Below are 25,451 nucleotides of genomic sequence, written 5' to 3' on the forward strand. Positions count from 1 at the left end.
TAAACCAAGGAGGTTAAAGATCTCTACAAGGAGAACTACAAAACACTGATGAAAGAAATTATAGATGATGTGAACAATGGAAAAATATGCTCATGGGATGGTCAAATCCACATTGCTAAAATGTCTGTACCACCTGAAGTGATTTACAGACTCAACACAATCCCCACCAATTCCCAAAGTCATATTTCACAGATCTAGAAAAAATAATTCTACATATCATTTGGAACAAGAACAACAAAGAAAAAGAAAGAACCCAAATAGCCAAAGCAAATCTTAAGCAAAAAGAACAAATCTGGAGGCATCACATTACTTGAGTTCAAACTGTACTACAAGGCTATAGATAGTGATCAAAACACTAGGGCACTACTATAAAAGTAAAGACAAGGCATTGGAACAGAAGAGAGATCACAGCAACAAGGCCATCTACCTACAACCAACTGATCTTAAACAAAGCAGGCAACAACATACAACAGGGAAAGGAAGCCCTACCAGTAAGCGGTGCTGGGAAAATTGGATTAACACATGCAGAAGAATAAGACTGGACCCCTATCTTTCACCACATACAAAAATTAATTCAAGATGGATAAAAGACTTAAATGTGAAGTATGAACCATAAAAGTTCTAGAATAAAACAGAAGAAAAACTCTTCTAGAGATTGGCCTAGGCAAAGAATTTATAACTACAAAAGGAAAATACAGCAATAACCAAAATAAATAAATGGCACTTGATTAAATTAAAAAGCTTCCATGCAGCAAAGGACAGAATCAGTAGAGCAAAGACACAGCTACAGAATGGGAGAAAATATTTTCAGATTATATATCTAACAAAGGGCTAATATCCAGAACACACACAGAACTCAAGCAAATCGGAAACAGAAAAGCAAACAACCCCATTAAAAAGTGCAAAAGACATAAACAAAAGTTTCTCAAAAGAAGAGAAAAAATAGCCCAGAAATATGAAAAAAATTATCAATATCACTAGTCATCAAGGAAATGCAAATTAAAATCATAATGGAAAAACATCCTACCTTTGTCATAACGGCCATTATTAAAAACTCATAAAAAAAAAAAGATAGATGCTGGCATGGATGCAGAGAGAAGGGAACAGTTATTCACTGTTGGTGAGACTGAAATTTAGTACAACCTCTATGGAAAACAGTACAAAGATTCCTCAAAGAATCTTACCATTTGATGTAGCAGTCTTCCTACTAGGTATCTAATAGTGAAAATGCAGTTATTTTATCAAAAAGAACCCTGAATGCAAATGTTTATTGTAGCATTATTCACAATTGAAAAGATGTGGAATCAACCTAAGTGCCCATCAATTGATGAATGGTTCAACAAAATGTGCTATTGGCATATGTGTACCATAGAGTACTACTCACCCATAAAAAGGAACAAAATAATGTCTTTTGCAGCAACTTGGATGGAACTAGAGACCATTATCCTAAGTGAAGTATTTCAGGAATCAACAAACACACACCTCATGTATTCTCTAATGATCGAGAACTAAGTTATGGGCACGAAGAGGTGTAAAGGACATTGGCAACCAAGGAAAAGGGAAAGTGGGAGAGGCAAGTGGTAAAACTTACCAATCTGCTACATTAACACTATTCTGGTGATGGGCTTACTAACAGTGTCAACTTAAGCATTATAAAAGGTATTCACATAATGGAAATATGTGTACCTGTTAATATTTTAAGATTTAAAAAGAAAAGGCTGAGTTGAAATTCTAGGGAATACCTTCAGACAAGTCCATCAGAGTTCCTCATAGTGAAATCAATTTTATTTTTGATCTTTGACCCCCCTCTGAGCATTCAACTAACTGAACAGAAATTTCCTCTTAACCCAGATGGTTATGATTTAAATTGTGAAAAACAGAAACCAAGAGAGCCAAAAATAACAGAATTGTCAAATCCCCAGGGATTGCTGCAACAGCTTCCCCCAGCCACCAGGGGACCTCAGAGGGAAGAATAACCTTTTACTACAGAAGTCCCAGGAATGGGACTTCATCCCTGCACACCAAACTCAAATGAAGTCTAAAAAATTGTAATTTTGGAGATTCTTTTTCATACATAGTTTTGGAAAAAATATGGCTCAAAAATGTCTTTGAAATAATCTACATAGGCAAGCGAGTGAAGTGGAAATTGAGTCCCAACCTGTTCTGCCACATGTTTGGAACAGAAATCAACAAACTAGGACCCATAGTCAAATCTGGCCTGCCACCTGTTTTGTCAACAAAGCTTTACACAATCACGGCCCACTCATTTATAAATTGTCTACATTTGCTTTTGCTCTGCAAAAAGAGAGCTTAGTAGCTATACTAGGGACTGCATAGCCCAGAGGCAAAAAAAATTTTAAAAAATGTATGCTTTATCTAGAAGAATCATTCTGCCTCAGTGGATTTTTAGCAGATATCCATTCAATAAAGTAAATGATCCATCTCCCCGTCCTCTAGTTCACATGATATTAAGAGGCCCAAAGACGACGGTCCAAAAATCTTTCTGAATAAAACTCAAATAGCCAAAATCCAAATCACTGACAATTCCAAACGTTGGTGAGGATATGGAGCAACGGGAATTCTTATTCATTGCTGGTAGGTATGCAAAATAGTACAGTTGCTTGGAAAACAGTTCGGTGATTTCTTACAACACTAAACATATTATTACCATATGATGCAGCAATCATACTCCTTGATGATTACAGAAAGGATTTGAAAACTTATGTCCACATAAAAACCTGTGCACAGATGTTTGTAGCAGCTTTATTCATAATCGCTCAAACTTGGAACCAACCAAGATGTCCTTCAGTAGATGAGTGGGAAAATGAACTGTATCACATCCAGATAACGGAACATTATTCAGTGCTAAAAATACATGAGCTATCAAGCAGTACAAAGACACAGAAAAACCTTAAATGTATATTACTAAGTGAAAGAAGCCAATCTAAAAAGGCTATTACCCTATGATCACAACTATGACATTCTGGAAAAGGCAAAATTATGGATAAAAAGATCAGTAGTTTCCAAGAGTGTAGGAGAGGGAGTCATGATTTTTATGACAATGAAACTTACTCTGTATAATACTGTCACGGTATTGACACTGGAGTGATATTATACTATATGTTTGTCCAAACCCATTGAGTTTATGCCATGCTTAAACTCTAATGTAAACTATGAAATATGGATGATTATAATGTATCAGTGAAGGTTCATCAGTTGTAATAAATGTAGCAATCTGGCAAGGAATATGGCTAATGTGGGAGGCTGATACATGTGTGGGGATAGGGGGTATAAAGGAATTCTCGGTACCTTCTCCTCAATTTTGCTGTGAACCTAAACTTCTCTAAAAAAGACACAGTCTAGTTAAAAAAGGAAAACAACTCAGTCAATGAGACTGTGAAGGTCATCAGGAGCGGCTTTCCAGCTGTCTCAGCTAACGCCATCTTCTGAGCACCCAAGAGAACTGGGCAGGACCCTGGAACTGGTCTGGACCAGAGAGCTAGAAGGGGAAGTGACACACATCACGTCCAAGCTGAGGCAGGACCTCCCAGAGCTCTCTTTTCCTTTTGGCTCAACAACTGGGAAATTCAAGCTTTTTACCCTGAGTGACAATGATGAGCAGACCCCTTCTCCCCCCAGCTGACCTCTGTGGACACAGAGTAGAACAAAAAGGAACCTATCTTGTTTTAAGCCGCTGAGCTTTGGGGGTTGTTTTCTCAGCAAAATCTAGCTTATCTTGGCTGATCTATAGATAATCAATAACTGTAATATGCTATTATGTTCGCAAAACTGTGACTTTTCCCTACCCTATCCTCCAGCGTGTCGAAGACACAGCATATTTAAGGAAGAAAATTCAATCCAGGCATGAATTACTCATCAATCTCTTGAACATTTAAAGGCATCTAATTTAGTTCACGGGAACTCTTATTAAAATCTTGGTCTTCTATTTTTGAGCACCATAAAACTCCAAAGAGTGTCTCTCTCTCTCCCTCTCCCCCTTCCCCATTCCCCTCTCCCTCATCTCTCAGAGCTCTTTTATTCATGCCTGTCTATCAGGCCATCTTGGTTCCACCTTTAACCAATGTGTTTCATCTTCCCAGAAAGAGAAGTGCCTCTTTCTCTCTGATTAATTTTCTCCCAAGAAGGGCAGCTTTTGTCCCTTCCTCAGAGAGAATAGGAGCAGAATGATTTCAATCAAGGAAAAGGCTAGGAGATGGTTAGGAAACCACCCTTCCCCAGATGAACGTTTATCTCACTGTAATTCATCGTTATTTCTGCCAATAATGTTTCTGCTAATAATGTTTCTGCTACTGTTTGAGCACCTATTTTGTTTTCTTTCTCAACTAGTTCATAAACCAGAAGGTTATTATTGGGCCCCTCAAACCCCAACAAAGACCAACTGGAATTCTCGCAGGAAGTCTCCAGAACATCAGCTCAATGGCTGTGCTCTCTCCCTTTGCTGGTGGGAGAGTCACGAGATAGAACTGAACAGGATGGCCACACCTCGGTGCAGCCTCACATGGTCTCCTCCACCTGTGACTCCTCACGGCACTGGCAGGTCTGCAGAGTAATCCAACCAAAGGCCCAGTTCCCCACGAAGGAAGGACACTGCTTTCTTGATGTCTGAGCTAAGGGCTGGTGGGGGCCTCTGCAGCAGATGTCTCATCGGACTGGAGAAAGTGCCTCTCCCTCTGCTTTCCCCTCCTTCCCTCCAGCCCCCAAATCTCTCTCTGTTGCACTGATTCAGAGTGACACCCAGGACTACTTAGGGAGAACAAGCAAATATAGACAAGAAAATAACCCTGGAAGCTGTCCTTGCAATGTCACATGATCCCCAGTTTCATTCATCAGACATACAATTTCCACCTCCCTGCAGGGGCTTTCTGGACCTTACAAACATGCATCACCACATGTGCCATAGAACGGCAGCTTTGATGAATCCCCAGAATTTACCCCCGAGATTAAAAAACCATGGCTGACTAACAGCTCCCCATATTCCCGTGAGCTCATGATGACCACTTTCAGGGATGTCAACCAACCTAGGTGCTGGCACAGGGTCCAACTTACAGCTTTTTGAGTGTTAAAACAATCTGAAATCTTCTTCGATTCACTTGGTTCCTCAGGAAATCCAATAGACCACCAGGTCTTGCTGCAATGTCTCTTGGGACTCTCTCCTTTCAATTTCTCTCACTCCTATTCTATTTCAGGTCCTTGGCTTTTCTTGTCTGGAGGGCAGAAATTACTAACTGCTCTCCCCCTGACCAACGTCTCCATCCTCAGGCACAGCTGACATGATGATCACTGTGAAATGTCCAGCCAACTACCTGATTCCCTTTCAAATGGGAAAGCTTGGCACAGGGGTAAGATCATGTGGGCTAACCATGATCACGTCGGGTAACCCAGAGCTCAAGCCCTGACCCTGCTGTTCAGTGACAGCCCAAGTTCTTTTTTTTTTTTTTAAGACAGAGCCTCAAGCTGTCACCCTGGGTAGAGTGCTGTGTCGTCACAGCTCACAGCAACCTCCAATTCCTGGCCTCAAGCAATTCTCCTGCCTCCTCTTCCCAAGTAGCTGGGACTACAGACTCCCAGCACAACACCCAGCCATTTTTTTGTTGCAGTTGTTTAGCTGGCCTGGGCTGGGTTTGAACCCACCACCCTTGTATGTGGTTGGCACTGTAACCACTGTGCTAAGTGCACCAAGCCAGCCCAAGTTTTTTAATCACTCCAGCTTGCCCCTTCCTCTTCCCATGCTGGGAGTAATAGTAGTGTCTACCTCAAAGAGTTTGGAAGGACTGAGTAGGGTAATCCAGGTAAACCTCTTAGCACCATGTTTAGGCATGCATTGAGTCTCAATGGATGTTTATCATCATCGTAAGTGCCCAGCACTTGAGGCCCTGCAAATTTGGGTCACAGAAGACCTTTCCATTCCCACCTCCTACCCATCCAAACAGCGAACATGACTCCTCCATCCAAAAGTTCCACCCCATGATCTCCAGGACCTTCTGTGCTCCAGCCCCCCTGCAGGAATGTTGGAACTTTGTGGTTACCTCTAGTACACTTGTCTCCAAAATGGCAAGAAAATAATGAGAATTTCATGTATTTCCAACAAATACTTCCATTGGGAGACAATATGCTAAAATTTCCCACATAGATGATATGTTTCTTTCAGAAACAAGTACAATGTTTTGATGTCTAATCATCTTTAAGAATAAGGACCATGTTTCCAAACTGAAATAAAGTAACTCCTTGAAGCCCTCACATGTACACTTCTCTGACTCACCAGAAGGGGGAGCGCCTGCATAAAGCAGGGCGCTCAAGGACTCCCTCACATGGGGACGGTTATCTGTTCCTGAAGTCATAATCCAGGGACCACTGTGTTCTTTATGATTACCAGAGGCCCAGACAACGAATGAATCTCGGCACTTTCAGTTCTTCATCCACACTTGTCATAAGACTGCCATACTTGCTATTATTACCAAAAAGAATTCTTTTGCAGTTTGCACAGTATCTAACTTCTGCTTACAGAGTAGAATGCCTGAGTTACCTGAATTCCAAATGCTCAATGATTCCCACATATGCTTCATTTTATTGCTTAGGCAGCATGGAGGCATCACGTGGTGCTTAGGAGCACAGACTAGACCAAGGTCACACCTTGATTTCAAACCCTGGCTTTGACCACTATTACCTGTGTGACCTTGGGTGAGTTGCTTAACTACTCTGTGCCTCAGTTCCCTCATCTGCAATAAAGGAATCATCAACAACCTGTCTCCTAGGTTGCTATCAAGATTAAAATAGTCAATATGTTCAGAGTGCTTAGAGCAGTGTCTGGTACTCTATGTGAATATTGTATGCAGTGCTGCCAGTCCTACCACCACTACTCTGTGGTTGTCGTCCTAAAGCATCATAGATGAGAAAGAAGACACTAAATCTGCTATCTTGAGAGCAGCTCAGCACAGGAACCTTGTCAGTGGAGTCTACTCTACTCAGAGTCAACGCTCCCAGCAATGGGCACAGCAAGGAAAAGACAATGAAAGATTCAAATTAGAAAGGGTTACTTATTTACTCTAGATTTCACTTTCAGAAACTCGGGTTGGATATCCAGTTCTCCCAGCGCCATTTATTGAATAGGAATTATTTCCCCCAGTGTATGTTCTTGTTTAGTTTATCAAAGATTAGGTGGCTGTAAGATGTTTGTTTCACTTCCTAGTTTTCTATTTGGTTCCAAATGTCTGGATATCCACATGTAAAAGACTGAAACTGGACCCGCACCTTTCTCCACTCACAAAAATTGATTCCTGATGGATAAAAGACCTTACTCTAAGGCATGAAACAATTAAAATCCTCAAAGAAAGTATGGGGAAAACACTAGATGCTATCGGCCTGGGGAAGGACTTTATGAGAAAGACTTCCACAGCAATTGCAACAACAACAAAAATAAAGAAATGGGACTTAATGAAACTGAAAAGCTTCTGTACAGCTAAGGAGACGACAACCAAAGCAAACAGACATCCTACACAATGGGAAAGGATATTTGCATATTTTGATTCAGACAAAAGCTTGATAACTAGGATCTACAGAGAACTGAAATTAATAAACATAAAAAGAGCCAACAATTCCGTAGATCACTGGGCAAGAGAGATGAATAGAACCTTCTCTAAAGAAGACAGACGAAGGGCTAATAAACATATGAAAAAATGGTCATCAGCCCTAATTATTAGAGAAATGCAAATCAAAACCACCCTGAGATATCATCTAACCCCAGTGAAAATGGCCCACATCACAAACTCAAAACTGCAGACTCTGGCGTGGTTGTGGAGAGAAGGGAACACTTTTATGCTGCTGGTGGGACTGCAAACTAATACAACCTTTTTGGAAGGCAGTTTACAGAACCCTTAAAGAACTCAAGCTAGACCTCCCATTTGATCCTGCAATCCCATTGCTGGGCATCTGCCCAGGAAAAAAAAAACTCCTTTTACCACAAGGACATTGGCACTAGGCTGTTTATTGCAGCTCAATTTACAATCACCAAAATGTGGAAACAGCCTAAATACCCAGCAACCCAGGAACAGATTAACAAGCTGTGGTATGTGCATACCATGGAATACTATTCAGCCACTATAAAAGATGGAGACTTTATATCCTTTATATTAACCTGGATGGATGTGGAGCACATTATTCTTAGTAAAGCATCACAAGAATGGAGAAATAAAAATCCTATGTACTCAATCCTGATAGGAGGACAATTAAGGTCGTAGTACACGATAGGGGGTGGGAGAAGGGGAGAGCTGAGAAAGGGAAGGGGGGGAGAGTCAGGCGGTGTGGTACACCTTTGGGGGCAGGGCACAAATATAAGAGGGTCCTTATCTAACAAAAGCAATCAATGTAACCTGGTTCTGTGTACCCGCAATGAATCCCCAACAATTAAAAAAAAAAGAAACTCAGGGTAGTTGGAAACCCATATGTGTAAGAAAATATATGGCTCTAATAACTACTGATGGTTCATAAACAGCCACCCCCGGGGACCCCACACTATTGATATTGTTACTGATGGAGGACGCCAGGGTGTCCTTGCCAATGCCCAGAAATACAGCTACCTGAAACAGCCTACTCATACATTACAACACGACTTACATGCTCCCTGAAGTGAGGATACTTTCTCCCCTTGATCATTATGGCAAATGTCTCCCCATTATTACCTGAGTTCGTTTTTGTGAATTTCCACTATTTTCCTTTCCAGTTTCTGTGACTGCTTCGGGAAAATCTCAAACTCACTGATGTAATTCTCGGGATGCTCATCAGGATCATAATCACCAAGCTCAGCTGTAACAAGGAAAAAATAAAGAGAAAGATTAAAAACAATAACATGAGCAGGGTGCATATGGAATCTCTCCTGCAATCAGAAAGAAGTTGGAATACGCTCAGCCAACAAAATGTATTTGTACCCATGGAAAGAATCAGCCTGCATGTCTAAAAGCTCACATTCCAGTTTAGATTTAGCTGGGTGAACTTGGGCACTGGAGAACCTTCTCTGGGTCTCACTTTCCCTTATAAAAAGGAGTTTAAAACGTTGTTTCTTAATGAGGCACTATTGACATCTTGGAGACTGAACAATTTTATTATTTATATATTTCCAAGGAGTTATTGGCCATTTGGTAACTCTACCCTTTGGACACTAAATGCTAGTAGTATATCCACACATCAGTCACCATGGCTGTCAAAACTGCCTTATCCCAGGAGTGTGTCAAAGGTTATAAAATTTCAGTTAGACAAAAGAAATGCATTCAAGAGATCTGCTGTAAAACATTAGAAACAATGTATTACCTACTTGACAATCCCTAAGAGGGTAGATTTGAAGCATGACCACCAAATCAAACAAAAAAATAAGTATGTATGATAAGGCATGTTGATCAGCTCGATGTAGCCATGCCACAACAGATACATGTCTCAAAACACCATGATTAAAAAATTTTCTAAAGTAAGAAAAAAATTTAATGCCCCCCAATATTTCCAGTCGACTGCTCCCCAGAACAGGATGGGGATGCCAACTCTAGTTGGAGACTAGTAGACGTTCATCAAGGTTCTTTTCCACAGCTGATACGTGCATAGCCTCTGAGCCCAGGAACTCCCTGGCTGCGGCTGCCTAATGTTTGTGCAAGTGTGGCTCATATGATGCCAAACCCGAAGGAATTACACTTAAAGACAAATGGATTCCTGTTCAACTTAAAGAGTATACAAGGGCTCTCTGGGAAGTATCCAGCCACCTACTATGAAAAATAGAGACGTGTGTGCCTGGTTACTTTCTGGACACCCCTCCTATATCTAAGTATGGAAGAGCCTAGTAAAGTAAGCTTGTGGCTGGATTCAACCATAGGGCACCTATAAAGGATCTTCGAGAATATAAATGATAAATGCCTACACATCTCAGCATCCAGAGGGCTGAGCAGAGGTGGTGTGTGGACCACATCCATCCCAGAGGAGCAACAGTGATACTGGCAGAGGTCACGCTTTCTCCTGATTCCATTGCTCCACAATGAGCTGGAAGCAAGTAACCCAGGAGGAAACAAAGGACACAGCCCAGAAGAGTAGACTGAACATGGTGGAAAAACTGTATTAGAAGAACCCAAAGTAAATAAAAATTTGTATGCTTGGAGTAGATGCAAATCAGTACTCCTGGAGCAGATAAAAATCTGCATGCCTGCAGCCAGGTGAAAAATCACATCCAGTTCTGTAATTTGTACTTACTGTCCCACCTCTGCGTGCTGACAAGATGAAAACCACCTCATGGCCGCAAGAGGACAAATCCAGAAAGAAAGCAAAGTTTTTTAAAGCTTCTCAGCAATATTCAAATTACAGAGTTCTTTAAAAAAAGAAAACTGTAGTTCAATATCCAGAAGGCAGACATCATTCCACTACATTAATAAGGAGGCAATTCACCCCAAGTCATTCTACAAAGCCAGTATCACCTTGATACCCAAGCCAGGAAGGGGTACAACAACAACAACAACAAAAGATGCCACAGGTCAAATTTAAAAGTTCTTAGAATGACCTAGGATGTATGCCACAGGAGGAAGAGCTTTTAAAATAAGACCCAAAATATTATCCATCATAAGGGAGAGTTGGTTAATTTGATCACATCGAAATTCAAATATTTTTGCTTCTTAAAGGACATCATAGTCAAAGTAACAGAAGACAAATGGAAAGAAGATTTTGAAAAATCTAAAGCTGACAAGGACTAATATCAAAAATAAAGAAGAAATTCCTGAACATCAATGGGCAGACGTCCAGCAGAGAAACAGTCAAAGGATATGAACAGACAATCCACAGAAGGAGAAACACAATAGGCTCAAACTCATCAGCAATCAGAGGCACGCAAACCAAAACAAGACATCACTTTAGAACTATAACATTGGCCCCAAACTAGGAAATTGGCAGAGACACCAGGAAATGGAAACACTTGTCTACTTCTGGGGGATCCCCCAGATACATGTTGTTCTTCTAGAGAGCAGGGTGGGAGTATTTAGTCAACTATTATGACCAGCACTCCCACTCCTGGGCATGTATCCTAAATAAACTCTGGGGGCCAAAAAGGGTACATCCAGAGTTGTTTAAATTTGTTTTTTGTTTTTATCATAGCTTTGATCACGATAATCAGAGTTGGAGGCAACTTGGGAGTTCATTGTTGGTGGGACAGAGAAGCAAATCATGAGAGTCACACCCCTAGGACACTCTGTAGCAGTTAAAAGCAACAAAATAGATGTGTACCCAGAAACGCAGATGTTAAAGGCAGTGTTCTGAGCCCAGGAAGGAATAAGACGCATTCTACAGCCCCATTTAACTTATGGAATTTAAAAGTATATACACACAAAACAATATTAATCATTTTATAATGATTTTACATTTCATATATATATAAAAACAGAGATATATAGGAACCCAGTTGTTGCCTTTAGGAATGGAAATAGAGAATAATGGAGAAAGAGAAATGAAATCAATCAATAGATGGGCCAAGGGGACCCATGCTGAGAGTGGGCCATGAACTGATGATGTTTTTCAGCCTAAGTTCAAAACAAACACACATAACACGCCTGGCTATAAACATACACACCACACACACACATAGGAGTGTGAGCTGGGTAGGGCCTGGAACTTAGGAGATATATCCTAATGCCCCATTTTTCATAGGTGATGAGATAATGGACCACAAATAGGAAAATGGATCAACTTCAATGCAAACATCACCTTGCAGTGTGATTGGGGAGGGAAGGTGATATCTATGAGGGGCACTTTTTGTTCAAAGAAAACTTTCAAGGTACAAGGGACTTGGACTGCTGAATACTACAGCTGAATAGTCTGGAAAATGCCAGGAACTTCAAGAAGAAAGGCCATGAAGACCACCTAGGGTTGCTGACAAGGTGAAAACCAATGCCACCCCCACCACAGGCCCTGCTCTCTCATCCCTGAGAGCTTGTCCTCAGCTCCGACCTCCCCCGTGAAGGGAGGGCAGTTTTTGAATGAAGAAGGACTTCTAGCTTTTCATACCAAGAGGAGCTGGGTGAGCAGTTGGGGTTCTCTCTCCCACACATGACTTTGAGAGTCAAGTTGTGACAAGTGACACACAACACACTGGATCGCCTGTGGTTTGAATCAGGCTCTAGTACTTTTCTGAAAGAATTCAATTCTAAGAAAAAAAGCCAAGGAGTTTGAAGCAATTGAGTAAGATCAGAGGTGAGAAGTCTTTAGGGTAGCAGGCTTACCCCTGGTTGGCAGAGGACTCATTCCAGAAGAGCTCCAGATAGGGAATGTCCCAGCACCAGAGTCAACTCCTGCAGGAGCCTTCCCTGACCCACCCTTGCTGGGTCACAGCAGAGACCAGACCTGTGTGTCCCTCTGTGTAGCCATTAATGCATCATCACACTGGCCTGTTTACTTGTCTGTCCCCCTTTGAGGACTTTGTATTGTAGCACTTACAGCTGCTCAGTAAATGTTTAGAGACCACATGAACAAATAAACGAATGAGGCTGTGAACACCATCCCAGCAGGCAACCACCCAATCTTTCCCAGGTGCAGCGGGAAAGCACACACTGGTGCAATTTCCTGATTCACTGAACACATCCTAGTGCAGAGCCAGACACAGGAAGACTGCAGTGAAAACAGCACCCGGGTCCTCCTCCCATGCAGTTAGACTCTTTGTAGGGGGAAACATATAATAAGCTCTCAAACAACACAGATAATTTCAGTTTTAAGTGCTCACAAGACTCCAAAACAAGATGAGAGAAAGAATGAGGTGCAGGAGGAAGGCTGTATCAGATACAGTACTTGGGGACAACCTGACATCTTCTCCAAGCAAGGGACATCCGAACTGAGTTCTGAATACCTAGCAGGAGTCAAGACTTCCACAGCAGCTAAATGCACCAGGGCTAGGAGGCACGTTCAATCCCCCCATGGTGCTGTTTTGTAAAAAAATAAAAAGGAAAGATATTTTCACCAAGAAAGAACATAAACAGACCCCAGGGATTTTGTGTGTTTATTTTGCAATCTGCATTATGAAAGAATGTACACTGCATGTATTAAATAGGCTCATGTGTTCAGCACATATGGGCAGCAAAATTCTGGAAGACTGGCTGTTTTTCGTATACTCAGAATCTACTGAAGCTTACAACATACTCCTTAGAAGAGTAGCTACAGATAAGACGTCACAGCCTCCAGGGTGCTAATCATCTCCTGCACTCTCCTCATTGCTCTGTGAGAATAAGCACTTCTGACAAAGCCCATCTCCATCTGCGTGTGTAAACGGCCTCCAGAGCTGCTGAAGACCTTACCCCCAGCATGAGAGAACATTAGGACCGATTCGCTACAAACAGCCACAGACAGGACTGCATTTCAGAGCCTAAAGGCCTGTCGGTGCGTTTCCAACACTACTTTCCCCACCGCGTCCGTGTGCAGGTGGTCAGTGATGATAGCAGGAGGGAAAATAGGGCCTTGATTATCTGGATGGAGGCTTTGTGGTTTTACATCAAACAGAAAACAGGATGGAGAGCTAGCCATTATAGATCTGTATGGAGCTTGTTCTTAAAGAGTTGATGATAATTCAGTAAAGCCTAAGTGCATTCTGAAATCATCATGTGCTTGGATTAGTATCGATTCCCTTTTCCCTCACCGGAGACAGGGCACCCTAACTGGGAGTGTGCAGCCTTTCCCGGGGAGGAAGAGAACTGTGGGAAGTAAAGGCCCTTCACGCTGAGCTTTCAGAAGTGCACGGCCCACCTCCCAGCACAAGGAAGGGCTATGATGGGAACATCACTGCATCACTGCAGTTCTACCGCTTTAAACTGAGCTATCCCCCAGGGTTTTAACGCCTCTGCCAAAATCTGCTACCAGCACTAGGTTGCCCCTAGAGAAGGAGGGAAAAAACAACACATACACCCACTTCGGAATTCGCAGACAGACCAAACACACCTGGGAATGGGGACGGAGGAACTATTTCATGGCACGAGGCATCCCACAGGGACAGAGTTGGGCCACGGAGAAATCCCCAGGAGAACCATAGGTTTCCCTAGCAGTGAATGAAGCTTAGTTCTGAGACAGGCTGATGACTGTCACCTATGAGTAGCTTATGGCCCTTCATCAGCTCCCTTCTTATTCCATCACAAGACTGTCATGCTCAGTCATCTCTCCCCCCCACCCCCTTTTCCTTCCCTCCGTCTCGCCCCTGCCCTCCCCTTCTCTCTCACAAACACATCTGTTAGCATTCTGGCTACAAAGGGCTAGATCATCTGCGTAAGGCCAGCTGCCTCCTGAATGGCCCAGGGACCAGAACACCTGCGCCATCTCCACCTGGGTGCTGAGACAAGCCCAGCCATGTGCTCCCTCAGGCTCCAGAGGCCTCCTTCCCTCAAACCACTTTCCTTACGAGGCAGAAACATCCAAAAGCCAGCCCAGGTCAACGTATTAGCTGGTTCCCACAATCCTCACCCCCGGGGACTTATTCCACCCTAAAAAGAACAACTGCACTCCGGCCTGGTGTGGCATGGCCTCTTGAAATCACATGGTCACGGAGAGAGGATGACCTCTCAATTTAATAGAAGAAACTGAAGCTTAAAGAGCATGAGTAATTTGCCTACCGTGAAATAGACAGGAAGTGGGAAGAGAGACTTGCCTTGAGGTCTGACCCATCACGGGCCTGCGGTTCTCACCACGTTGTCAGGGAGCTATGAAGACCCTAGCCCCAGTTTGGGCTTTCTCTGGGTGCTCCTAGCAAGCAGCCCCCAGAGTCCCAAAGCACTTTGACTCCACCGGCACAAAAAGGGGACCCCAAGGAACAGCAGCAGAGCCAGAGCAAAAAGACAACGTCAGGCAGCAGCGGTGGGGATCTAACAGGGAAGTTGAACTCCTTTAAGTGTATAAACACCTTTAAGTTTATAAGCAGATGGAACACACCTGAGAGGAAGGTGGGGGTCTCCTCCGCACAAATAAAGAGGGACCCCTTATAAATTTTTTCCCTTGTATTTATTCCCCAATTCCTAACTTTGCTCCACCCACTTGAAATGTTTATGCATTTCTTAACTCATGTTTATGCATTTCTTTCATGTAGGGTCTTGGTCAAGATGACTCCACACTATCCTTAACTGACTTCTCCTTTAGCAAGTCTCCAAGATAGGGCATTGATTAATCATAGAAGCTGACTAGTTTCTTCTTTAAAAAGTTCCTGTTGATCAAGCCATCTGTAGGGGTCTTAGGAGTTGAGCAGAGCCTGAATGTCAAACCTTTCTAACTACAATCTTGCCTAGTTCTGCTTTAGTAGTAGCCCAGAAGTAGTGGTCCATCTTCCCTACCCTGTTGGTGTCTAAGCTAAGGAACGGTTTCCTCTGTCTTAGCGATTGTCCCCCTTTTTTTCCTTTGGTCTCAGCAATTGTCTACTTTTCTTTTTCCTTCTTACTCTGTTCTCTATCTGTTCCTACCACTGTCATATGGCTAGAAAAGCTGAGGAATTTAGACACAATGACAAGCACACAGGTATGTACATACACACATGGAAAAATATGTACATATATACATGAAAATGCTTACAGGATGTCCCATTCATTGGACACCTACCCTCTTAGACAGAGCTCCTCCCCCACTATGCCCACCAGGCCCCACACCTAGCAAATGGAGCTCAGAACACATAGCATCCTGCATCCCTTTGGAGCTTCGTATTAAAGCCCTTTTGAAAGAGCCTCTCATTCTACCTTGGAGTCTTAGAGCAGCTTTTGTTTTTACAGAGGTTCCTGTAAATATCTCAGCATCCCCTCCCACCAGGACCCAGTTAGTATGGGAAAGAAAGTGTATAGGGGGGTCTGTTGCTAAGTACCCACCCCTGCCTGGCTCTTGCCACAGGCTCAGGCAGGACGGGTAGGGGAGGGAGGGGGGGAGGCTCTGAACAGCCAGAGCTCCTCAGGGCAGTGCCGGGGCTGGGTGAGCCGTAGCCAGACTTACCTTGAACGATACAGGCACCCAGGTAGGCAGCATCAGAAAAGGAGCACAGCAGCCGGCCATGAAAAATGTCTCTTTTAATTTGAAGGTACAACAGGTACCTGCAATACAAAAGGAGAAACAGTTGCGCTAAGTTTAGGCTGAAGACTGGAAGAAATAGACCTGCTTGTGCTTTGCCACCAGGGTCACGAGAGCCCTGCCCAGGTCCAGGGATTGGCTGAGACACACCAAGCCCTTCCTAGAGCAACCAGAGGAAAGCTGAGAGGGGCCCTCGGAATTCGTAAAATCTGAAGTGTCTGTGGGTGAGCAGGTCTTATCAGCTTCCAAAGCTGGGCGGGCTTGGCCTTTTCAAAGAGGCATGAGAACTGAAGAAAGCCATGGGGCAGGTGGCCACTGCTCCCGGCAGGAGCTCTCACAGGAGGACAACCCCAGTCACTGTCAGCACCACCTGTATCTCAGACACATGCTGCCCAAGTTCTGTTTGAGATGGAAATTCAGGAAACAAGTTTGATTGGTATTCCAAGACCAGCCCCATCATTTCTCAGGGGCAGTCAGACTCATGTTAATCTCAAAAAGCCATAGTGATTATGAGGCCAGAAAGGCAATCAACTCATAACCAGAGCTGTCGTCTGTGCAGGGCCCTTTCTCCTTTCCAGGCATGGCACATTCAGCTGCTGCCAAGGCCGAGCACACAGAGGCTATAATGTGCGTGAGTCACACGGGCTGGTGTAGGTGGTTGAGGAAGCAGAATGTAACGCAGAGTCTCCCTAGGAAGGGGTCGGCTGCCACCCAGTTCCAGCCCAGTGCTGGCATTAAAAAAGCAGACCAGATGCATCCACTCTCCCCCCAAAATGAAGAATTTACAAGTGAAACTCTGAATTTCACATTTCTACAAAAAGTTTGTAAAACCACTGTAGACCAAACAAACAAAGGCCAGCTCACAGCAGGGGTGCTGGGGTGGAGCATCGCGCAACCCCCGACTCAGGCCCACCTTGTCCCTGTCCCTTCTGTTGCCACATACCGATGGAGCTCTCTCTGATTCCCTCATCTTTCTCAGCCTTGTTAATTCTTTCATTCAAGGCTCAGGTAGGCAAGGGTCTATTGTTTCTGACCAAAGTAACTTTGCAGATGTGTATAGTTTGTTTCCATGCTTATTTGGGAGACCACTGCATTTTTTCTTCCCATATTCTTGGTGGTGCAGTGTGGTAATCTCTCAGTCAGTGATCATTAATTTTGTGTCACCTTGACTGAGCCATGGGATGCCCAGATAGCTGATTAAACATTATTTCCGGCTATCTGTGAGGGTGTGTCTGGAAGAGATTAGCATTTGAACTGGTGAGCTGAGTAAAGCCGATGGCCCTCCCCACTGAAGTGCACACAACAGAAGAGGAAGGCCCAATTCACTCTGTCTCACTGCTTGGGCCAGGACATCAGACTTCTGTCCTTAGCACTCCTGGTTCTCACACCTTCAGATGTGGATTAGAGCCCGCACCATTGGCTCTGCTCTGGGGCCTTTGGGCTACACCACCAGTTCTCCTGTGCCTCCAGCTCACAGACAGCAGACTGTGGAACATCTCAGTCTCCATCATCATGTGGGCCAATGCCTTATAACAAACTTTATTCTAGATATACCCTATACATGTGTGTGTATATCCACATATATATATTTATATATGTTTATATATTCTGTCTCTCTGGAGAATCTTGACTAGTACACACCTGCAGTGCCCAATTTGATCTTTACTCAGCCTTATGAGGAATAACATGTACAGTCCCCATTTTAAAGGCAAAGACATCGGGAATCAGAGATGGCAATTAACCTCTCCATCCCAGAGCACTATGTCTGGCCTCTGGTTCACTGAAAGCACACTGGATGCCCTGAAGGGCTCAGTGGCTCACAGATGTTTTCATTCACTGAATCTTTATCTCACCTGTTTTATGATGGGCACTGTGCTGGGTGCTTGGGACATGGCTGAGGCTACTTGACACTCTGTACCCAACTTAGTATGGAATTGTATTCATGTGATAAAAGCAGCCCAGATAAATTTAATATTCAGAGTTTGGTGCATTTTGTCAAAGAAACAATATTACACTGGGTAGGTAAGAATAAGACTACTGCCCTAAACTAGTGCTTCTAACACTTTGATGCACAAATGAAATACCTGGAGATCTTGCAAAATATAAATTCAGAAGGTCTGTAGTGAGCATCAGATAGCAGACTTCTAACAAGCTCCCACATGACACTGTGCCATAGGTCCACAGACCATAATTTGCTTAATAAGGTTCTAAAACAGTAGTTCTCAACACTAACTGTATATTATAATCATCTGTGGGAGCTTTTAACAAACACCAGTGCTGTGGGGCTATGGATCCTACCCTAGAGCCAACTAAATCAGAATCTTGGTCCTCACCAAAACTCATATATGAATATTCATGTAGCATTATTCATTAAGCTGAAAAGTGAAAATAACCCAAATGTCTACCCACTGATGAATACATAGTAGACATGTTGGTACATCCATATGATGGAATATTATTAGTACATCCATATGGTAGAAATGTGGTACATCCCTACGATGGAATATTATTCAACCCTAAAAAAGGATCAAGTACTGAAAGTGCTGCAATAGGGATGAAACTTGAAAAAATTATGCTAAGTGAAAGAAGCCAGACCCAGTAGGCCACACAGGATTCCATTCACATGAAATGTCCAGAGCAAACAAATCTATAATGATAGAAAACAGGGTTAGTGGTTGCCAGGAAGTAGGGGGAGGGGAAGACAGAGGATGACTGCTTGGGTCAGTTTCCTACTGGGGTGATAAAAATGTTTTGGAATTATATCATGGTGGTGGTGACACAACTGTGAACATACTAAAACCAGAATCTGAATTGTACATTGTAATTATCTGCCAAAAGAAACTAATATTTTTGAAAGTCTAAATTGTCTTACAGTAATGGTTCTCATGTTTTTACTGCTATAGAATTACCTGGAGTGCTTATGAAAATACAGATTCCTGGGCCCTGTAGAGGCAACTGAGCCCTGATCTTCAGCATAGGACTCACTTCCTGCTTGAGAGACCTAGAGAATCATGAGAATGGCATGGAGTTGTGTGTGTGCAGGGGATCAGAAAACTGGCCTCCAGGGGAGAATGCATATGTGAGGTGTGGCAATACCAGGGCTCATGGTTATGGTAAAGATTCTCTAGATTCTAAAGGTCTCTTGATGCTAGAGGCAGAAGGGTCTTGCTTAAGGTCTGAGATTTTGCAAAACAAATTGTAGACATTCTTTCTGACACTCTCCATATTCTTCCTTTTTTAACGCTGATGTCTGATAAGTAACTTTTAACTACTTCTTCCTGCTTTGTGATAATAAATTCAGACCCAAGATTTACTCAGGAGGGTTCCTCCCAGAGTTCTTCTGACTTCCGGCACAGACTATGTGTCAAGCCTCTTCATTCCTCATGCCAAGACACCCTCTTTGGGTGACTTCAAACCCCTTCAAAGGCCCCAGCTCCAGAGTGTCTGATTCAGTAGATCCTGGGCAGGCACCAAGAATCTGCATTTATAACAGTTCCCAGGTAATCCTGGTGCTGGTTCACAGACCACCTTGAGGACCTTGGCTGTAAACCATTCAGAATACCAAAGGTCAAGAATACTTGACATGATTAAATATTTGCCTTTTTACTGTCAACTACCAGGCCAAATACCATGAGATTTATTTTTCATGTGTTGAATATATGCATTGAACACACTAGCATTTGCCTCCTCTTCTTGATGAATTTGGGAGTGAAAAATAGTTTCAAGTAACAATTTACTGATGAATGAGAGGTTTGGATTCTAATCCCATAACTCAGAAATCAGTTTGTTGAAAGCTCCCTAGGAAAAGAAAAGCTGCTTTCATATCAAATCTCTGGAGATAATCAAGGATTACTGTAGATTCAACATAATCCACTGAGCCTTACAAATGGCTGCAGGATCAGGATGCCCATTTTTTAATACAATAGCCACCAAGAATAAAATGTATCTTTCTTTACTATCACTCCTGCATGAAAAGATTAAGCAACAAAAACATAAGAGGATCTGGGGCATAAAGTATTGAGCCATTGTGTATTTAAAGATGTTCCTTACTAAAAATAAATAAATAAGGAAAACTAAGGTACTTTTGGTTACATTCAATTGTATGCATTTGCATAAGCCCCAGAACCTAACGAATTATAAGATGATGGCTTAAGTGGAGAAGAGAAGGAACAGTGGAAAATGACTTCCAATATACTTTTTCGTAGGTATTTTTGTTGTTTTGTCCTTTTGCTTCTGGCTTTCTCTTAACATTTCTTTACTCCCAGGCTTAGCCATGAATATAATCTGAAATTTACATGTAGTAAATTCTTCTCAAGATTTAGATTAGTCTTACAATAAAATAACTTATCATACAAGAAAAACTAAATGGGCTCGGCACCTATAGCTCAACCAGCTAAGGCGCCAGCCACATACACCTAGGGTGGCAGGTTCGAATCCCCAGCCCGGACCCACCAAACAATAATGACGGTTGCAACCAAAAAATAGCCGGGCGTTGTGGCGGGCGCCTGTGGTCCCAGCTACTTGGGAGGCGGAGGCAGGAGACTCGCTTGAGCCCAGGAGTTGGAGGTTGCTGTGAGCTGTAATGCCACGGCACTCTGCCCAGGGGGACAGCTTGAGGCTCTGTCTCAAAAAAAAAAAAAAAAAAAAAAAACTAAATGCCTTCAAGATGAGAATGTAAACCAGAAGGACCTGGGCATTCCACAGTTACCAAATTAGTTTAGAATTCTGAGGATGATGTTGACCAAGAAAAATCCATTTCCACCTATGCAAAGGCAGTGGATCATCTTAATTTTCCTTTGGAAACATCAGATGTGTTCATGATATCCCACTGTTCATCGTGAACTATTCAGTCAAAGGTAGAAAAACACTAACATATTTGAGAAGGGTTAAAAAAAAAAAACTCTTTATTATTTTATTCTCAAATGGGACTTTTCTTGACAACATCAGATTATTGATCTCAATATGTATTGTGACACATATTCAATTTTTATCCTCCGGACAAGATTATAAAGAAAACAAATGACAAAAGTGAGGCATTGGGATTTGATTTGATCTTCCCAATTATACTATTAACACCCTGAAGGTAGGAAAATCAATCAATCTCTCTCTCTCTCATAGCTAATTCAGCCTGGATTAACTCACCCCTGGATGTATAACAGCAAGTGGAGAAGAATGAGGAAGAAATTATCAAATAAATAAAGTTCTCAAGCCAAACTCAGGCCAAAGCTATCTGCTGTGTGATTCTATTTGCATAAAATGCCTAGAATACAAAAATATACAGAAAAAAATAGATTTGTGGCAGCTAGGGCCTGGGGAAGGGGAGAGTGGGTAGTGCTGTAATGGGTATAAGGTTTCTTTGGGGGGGGTGATGAAAATGTTCTAGAACGAGATAGTTGTAATGGCTGCCCAATACTGTGAATGATACTGAACTATACAATTTAAAAATGTTCAATTAATTTGTGTCTGGGAATTTTGCCTTGATAAAAAGGAAAAAGCAGACGAGTTTGCAAAATTCCAACCACCACTTATGATGTCCATTATCTGTTATCCTTTCTCTCCACACACATATTCATTCTCTCTCTCTCTCTTTCCCCATCCCCACAGCTCCCGCAAAAACCTCACTAAGGATGGACTTGGGGCTGTGCTAGCTATGAATTTGCCCATGGCCTGAAGACAGCCATCTTCTATTTATTTTTAGCAGTTCACTGTTAGATGTGTTCAGAGAGCAGCTCCCCCTCATCACCGCTGCTTTTTTGCATAATTATACTCCCAGTGACAATTGTTTGAAAAAAATCCCAAGACAATTAAGTGTAAGAGAAGCATTCCAAGCCCAAAGGCAGAGTTCAGTGCCTGGGCTGCTCAGATGATCTGCTCTAGACTCGGGGGCCCTGGCTGGTCAGAGGGGCACGTTAAACATACAAACAAACGGAAAATACCTTGTGAGCTCTTCTTTAATCTTCAGGGGTTCGTGTGGGTAGAATTTCACTCTAAAGCACATGGTGTATGGTGGATGAGCTGAAACATCATAAAGAAAAAGCATGAGAAAAGCCGCAAAGACCATGGACTCAAACACACACAGGGAAGGCAGCGGGGAAGCCTTGTGGATTAGCTGAGGATGTGGGGACCAGGGAGAGGCTGACTTTTTTTTTTCCTGAAAGAAGCAGCTATGATGCCCAGGAAAACAAAGCGACAGCAACAACAAAACTCAAAGGAAATACTTGACGGGACATCCAGAGCAAATGGGAAATGCAGGCAACCTAGCCCAGCAGCACAGCTTTTCACACCCCGGCTTGCCCTCAGTCCTTCATCCTCTCCGAGTCACACATCCAAAGAACGTTTAATGTTTTCTTTTCTGATTCTTCCCACCCCCTCGCGACAGACAAATTGCCCATCAGCATCCTTCAGGTTTGGGGGGGCTCATGAAAGATATTTTAACCTGTGAGGTGGAAAAGAAGTCTCTGTACACAACTAGTTTTCCCCCAATCATGGTGCCTCCAAAATAAGATTGAGTTTTAAAAAATGAAGTCTGCCACGCCCAGATCCCACTTTGTACATTTTTAGGATTATCTATCTACAAGTCACCTGCATGAAAATAAACACTTTTACGGCTTCCTGGCTTGTCTGAACCAAGGTAGCTTGGTGGAGACTGCAGTTCTGGTTGAGGTTCATGATTCTGGAGTGTTCTAATTACATCAAACATCCAGAACTCAGTGACCAGCCAATGGGATTCTACAGGATTTCCAACACCTTCAATTATAAAACCACTATTGACTTGCAATATTACCCTAATAAATGCTGCAAGATACATTCATATTTTAGTTAACCTATAAAGGAACATTTTAATATCAAGGAAATAGGATGATCAGTAGTCCTACTTCCATGGAGCTGACATACCTACTCATCTGCTTCTGTATCAGCTCTGAATCTGCATCCACATCTGAATATGAAATAGCATCACATTCTCTCCAAAGTCCTCTTTCAAGGTAAGCAAAGATAAATTGTCATCCAACTCTACACTGCCTGGGTTATTCTAGATGTAGACAAATTCTTTATACAGAAAGAACCATCAGCACCCAACATGAATGTATGATGAGGATAATTTGATATGGAAAACAATTACTTAAAATAATTTGATAGAAAGCATCCAAATCACATATATAAAAAAAAAATGGCAGCATCTTGCTGACAATCTCAGCAGAAAAACCTGATCATACACACACACACACACACACACACACTTTCCATTCAGTGTCCTACTTCTCTACCAGGAACTAGGGAATTCCTTAACTGAGTTGGGTACTCCTAATTTGACCCTGTGTTCTCTGGTTATAAGAAAGGAACATTTTTTTCTAGAGTACTAGGAGAAAATGGATACCTTCAGTATAGCAAAAAAGAAAATCCCACATAGAAAAACACAAATGATCAAGTTGTTCATCTTTCATGATATCTAGAAAATCAGGTACATCAAAATATTTTATCTTTAAACATTCCCCGAATTTCTTTTTGTTTAAAGCCCTACCTTTAAGCTGTTAAACCTAGTGTCTTTGTATTTTATTATTAAACCTCTGAATGTCTTTAATAGGAAGGTTGAAACAGTTCTTACAAGACAGTAACAACAAAGCCAACAATGGAATTAATGTGTAAGACAGAAGGAATTTTTTTCTTTCTTTATCTTTTATTAAAGTCCTCTAAATTAATGCACGTATAAGCACAAGCTATGAAGCTACCTGACAGATAGATACATACATAGAAGAATAGGTAGATGATATATAGTTACATAAATACATAGACAGATGATGGCTGGAAGACAGCATGGACAGACAGACAGAGGGACCATGCCCTTTCGCTCTCCTTCCCTTTGTCTCTGTTCCTGCCCCATCTGTTTCTCGGGCTTCTACTCCAGTCCGCCCCAAACCCTCCAATCCATATCAAAAACATCATCTACACTCTTCCATCCCTTTTGCCATCCTCACACAAATATATGCCAACATGATTATATGTGGAGGGATTTCTAATCTATTCTAGCAAAATGGCATCATACCACACACGTCTGTCTTGCTTTTCTCACTTGGCTCCTTGTCTCACCCATCCCTCTAGAACAGCAGACGGATCTAACTCATTGTCTCTAATAACTACATAATAGTTCACATTATGAAATGCCAGGATTTACTCAGCTTTTCCTTTTAGTTGTCACTCAGGTTGTTTCCACTTTTTGTAATTCAAACATGCTATTCTATAATTTATACAAACACAAACACGCACACATACATCCTTGTTCACAGGTGACTAAGGGCATGTATTTTAATTCTATGATATAGACTCTCAGACATTGAATTGTTGGATCAACAAGTATGGAAGAATGTTTTAAAAGGAGCAGAAAAATAAAGCCAGTTGACTGGAGGTGAACTGGGGAAAGGAGGATCCCAGAAGATGACTCCAAACTAAAGCTGTCCCTTCTCTGCTATCTGTGCAGCCTATCAGCTTACCACGCCCCAAGATGGCTTTCATCGGCGTCTGAGCTCATCATACATGAAGCAGACTTGCCCTTATCCTAAGGGATCAGGTAATACGGATCAGGCTCAGGACAGTCCCCAGGTAGCCCTCTTTGAATACTTCTGCAGGTAGGAAGTTTTTCCACCTGAGCATCCTCACTCCAAGTTCCAGAAAGGTTTAGTGTCTCCCAACATGGGCAGCCCTTCTGTCATCTGACTCCTGGTCCTTCTGAGTCTTCTCAAAAATAAGCATCCCCAGCTCTTTTAATGCCTCCTCTTTCGAAGAGTTTTGAGAGCCCTCCCCCCTACCCTGCACCTCCACCCTGAATGCACTCCTATCTGCCCTGTGTATCCTCATGCCTGGGTCCCAGAGCCACTGGCCTCATTCTGGGCATAGCCATTGTCCCCTTTCAACAGCCTCCACTCAGTGTTGATTCACTCTGAGTTTGTATCAGACTCAAACTCTCAATCCTTTTCATGTATGCTAGCAAAGTCACACAGAAACAGCCACTGAGTTCATGATAGCTCCTTCCATTTGCTGGGTGTGATCGCAGGAGAAATTATCACAAGATGAGTGATACACTCATGAATAAGCTCATTGAAGATGGGACAAGAGTTGGCTGCAGGAAAAACAGAAGGAGCCCTCTTTCAGCCCAACATTTCCTATCTACATTTTTCGGCCATCATACCCTCTATGGCATTTTTCTGTCATATCTACCCAGTGTCATTGGCCCATGCCACCAATAAAAGAAGCAAAGATTTTCTGTAAGTTAAAAGGAACACTCAGCTCGGCGCCTATAGCTCAACCGGCTAAGGCGCCAGCCACGTACACCTAAGGTGGCAGGTTCGAATCCCCAGCCCGGACCCGCCAAACAACGATGGCTGCAACCAAAAAATAGCTGGGCGTTG

At 42.6% G+C, this 25,451-nt stretch overlaps 1 protein-coding gene across 2 annotated transcripts in view; it reads right to left on the reverse strand.

Moving 5' to 3' along the window:
* FRMD3 (FERM domain containing 3) overlaps positions 1–25,451 on the reverse strand; it is a 253,057-nt gene that overhangs the window by 74,393 nt on the left and 153,213 nt on the right. For both annotated transcript variants that reach the window (XM_003782974.1, XM_012813136.1), the window contains exons 4-6: positions 21,987–22,065; positions 15,976–16,073; positions 8,697–8,820 (exon numbers count right to left, since the gene is read on the reverse strand). In XM_003782974.1, coding sequence (XP_003783022.1) covers positions 8,697–8,820; positions 15,976–16,073; positions 21,987–22,065 — 301 coding nt within the window. The remainder of the gene's footprint in view (positions 1–8,696; positions 8,821–15,975; positions 16,074–21,986; positions 22,066–25,451) is intronic.

Source organism: Otolemur garnettii, unplaced genomic scaffold, assembly GCF_000181295.1.
Source record: "Otolemur garnettii isolate 467f Iridium unplaced genomic scaffold, OtoGar3 scaffold00006, whole genome shotgun sequence".
In the NCBI taxonomy this organism is placed as follows: Eukaryota; Metazoa; Chordata; class Mammalia; order Primates; family Galagidae; genus Otolemur; species Otolemur garnettii.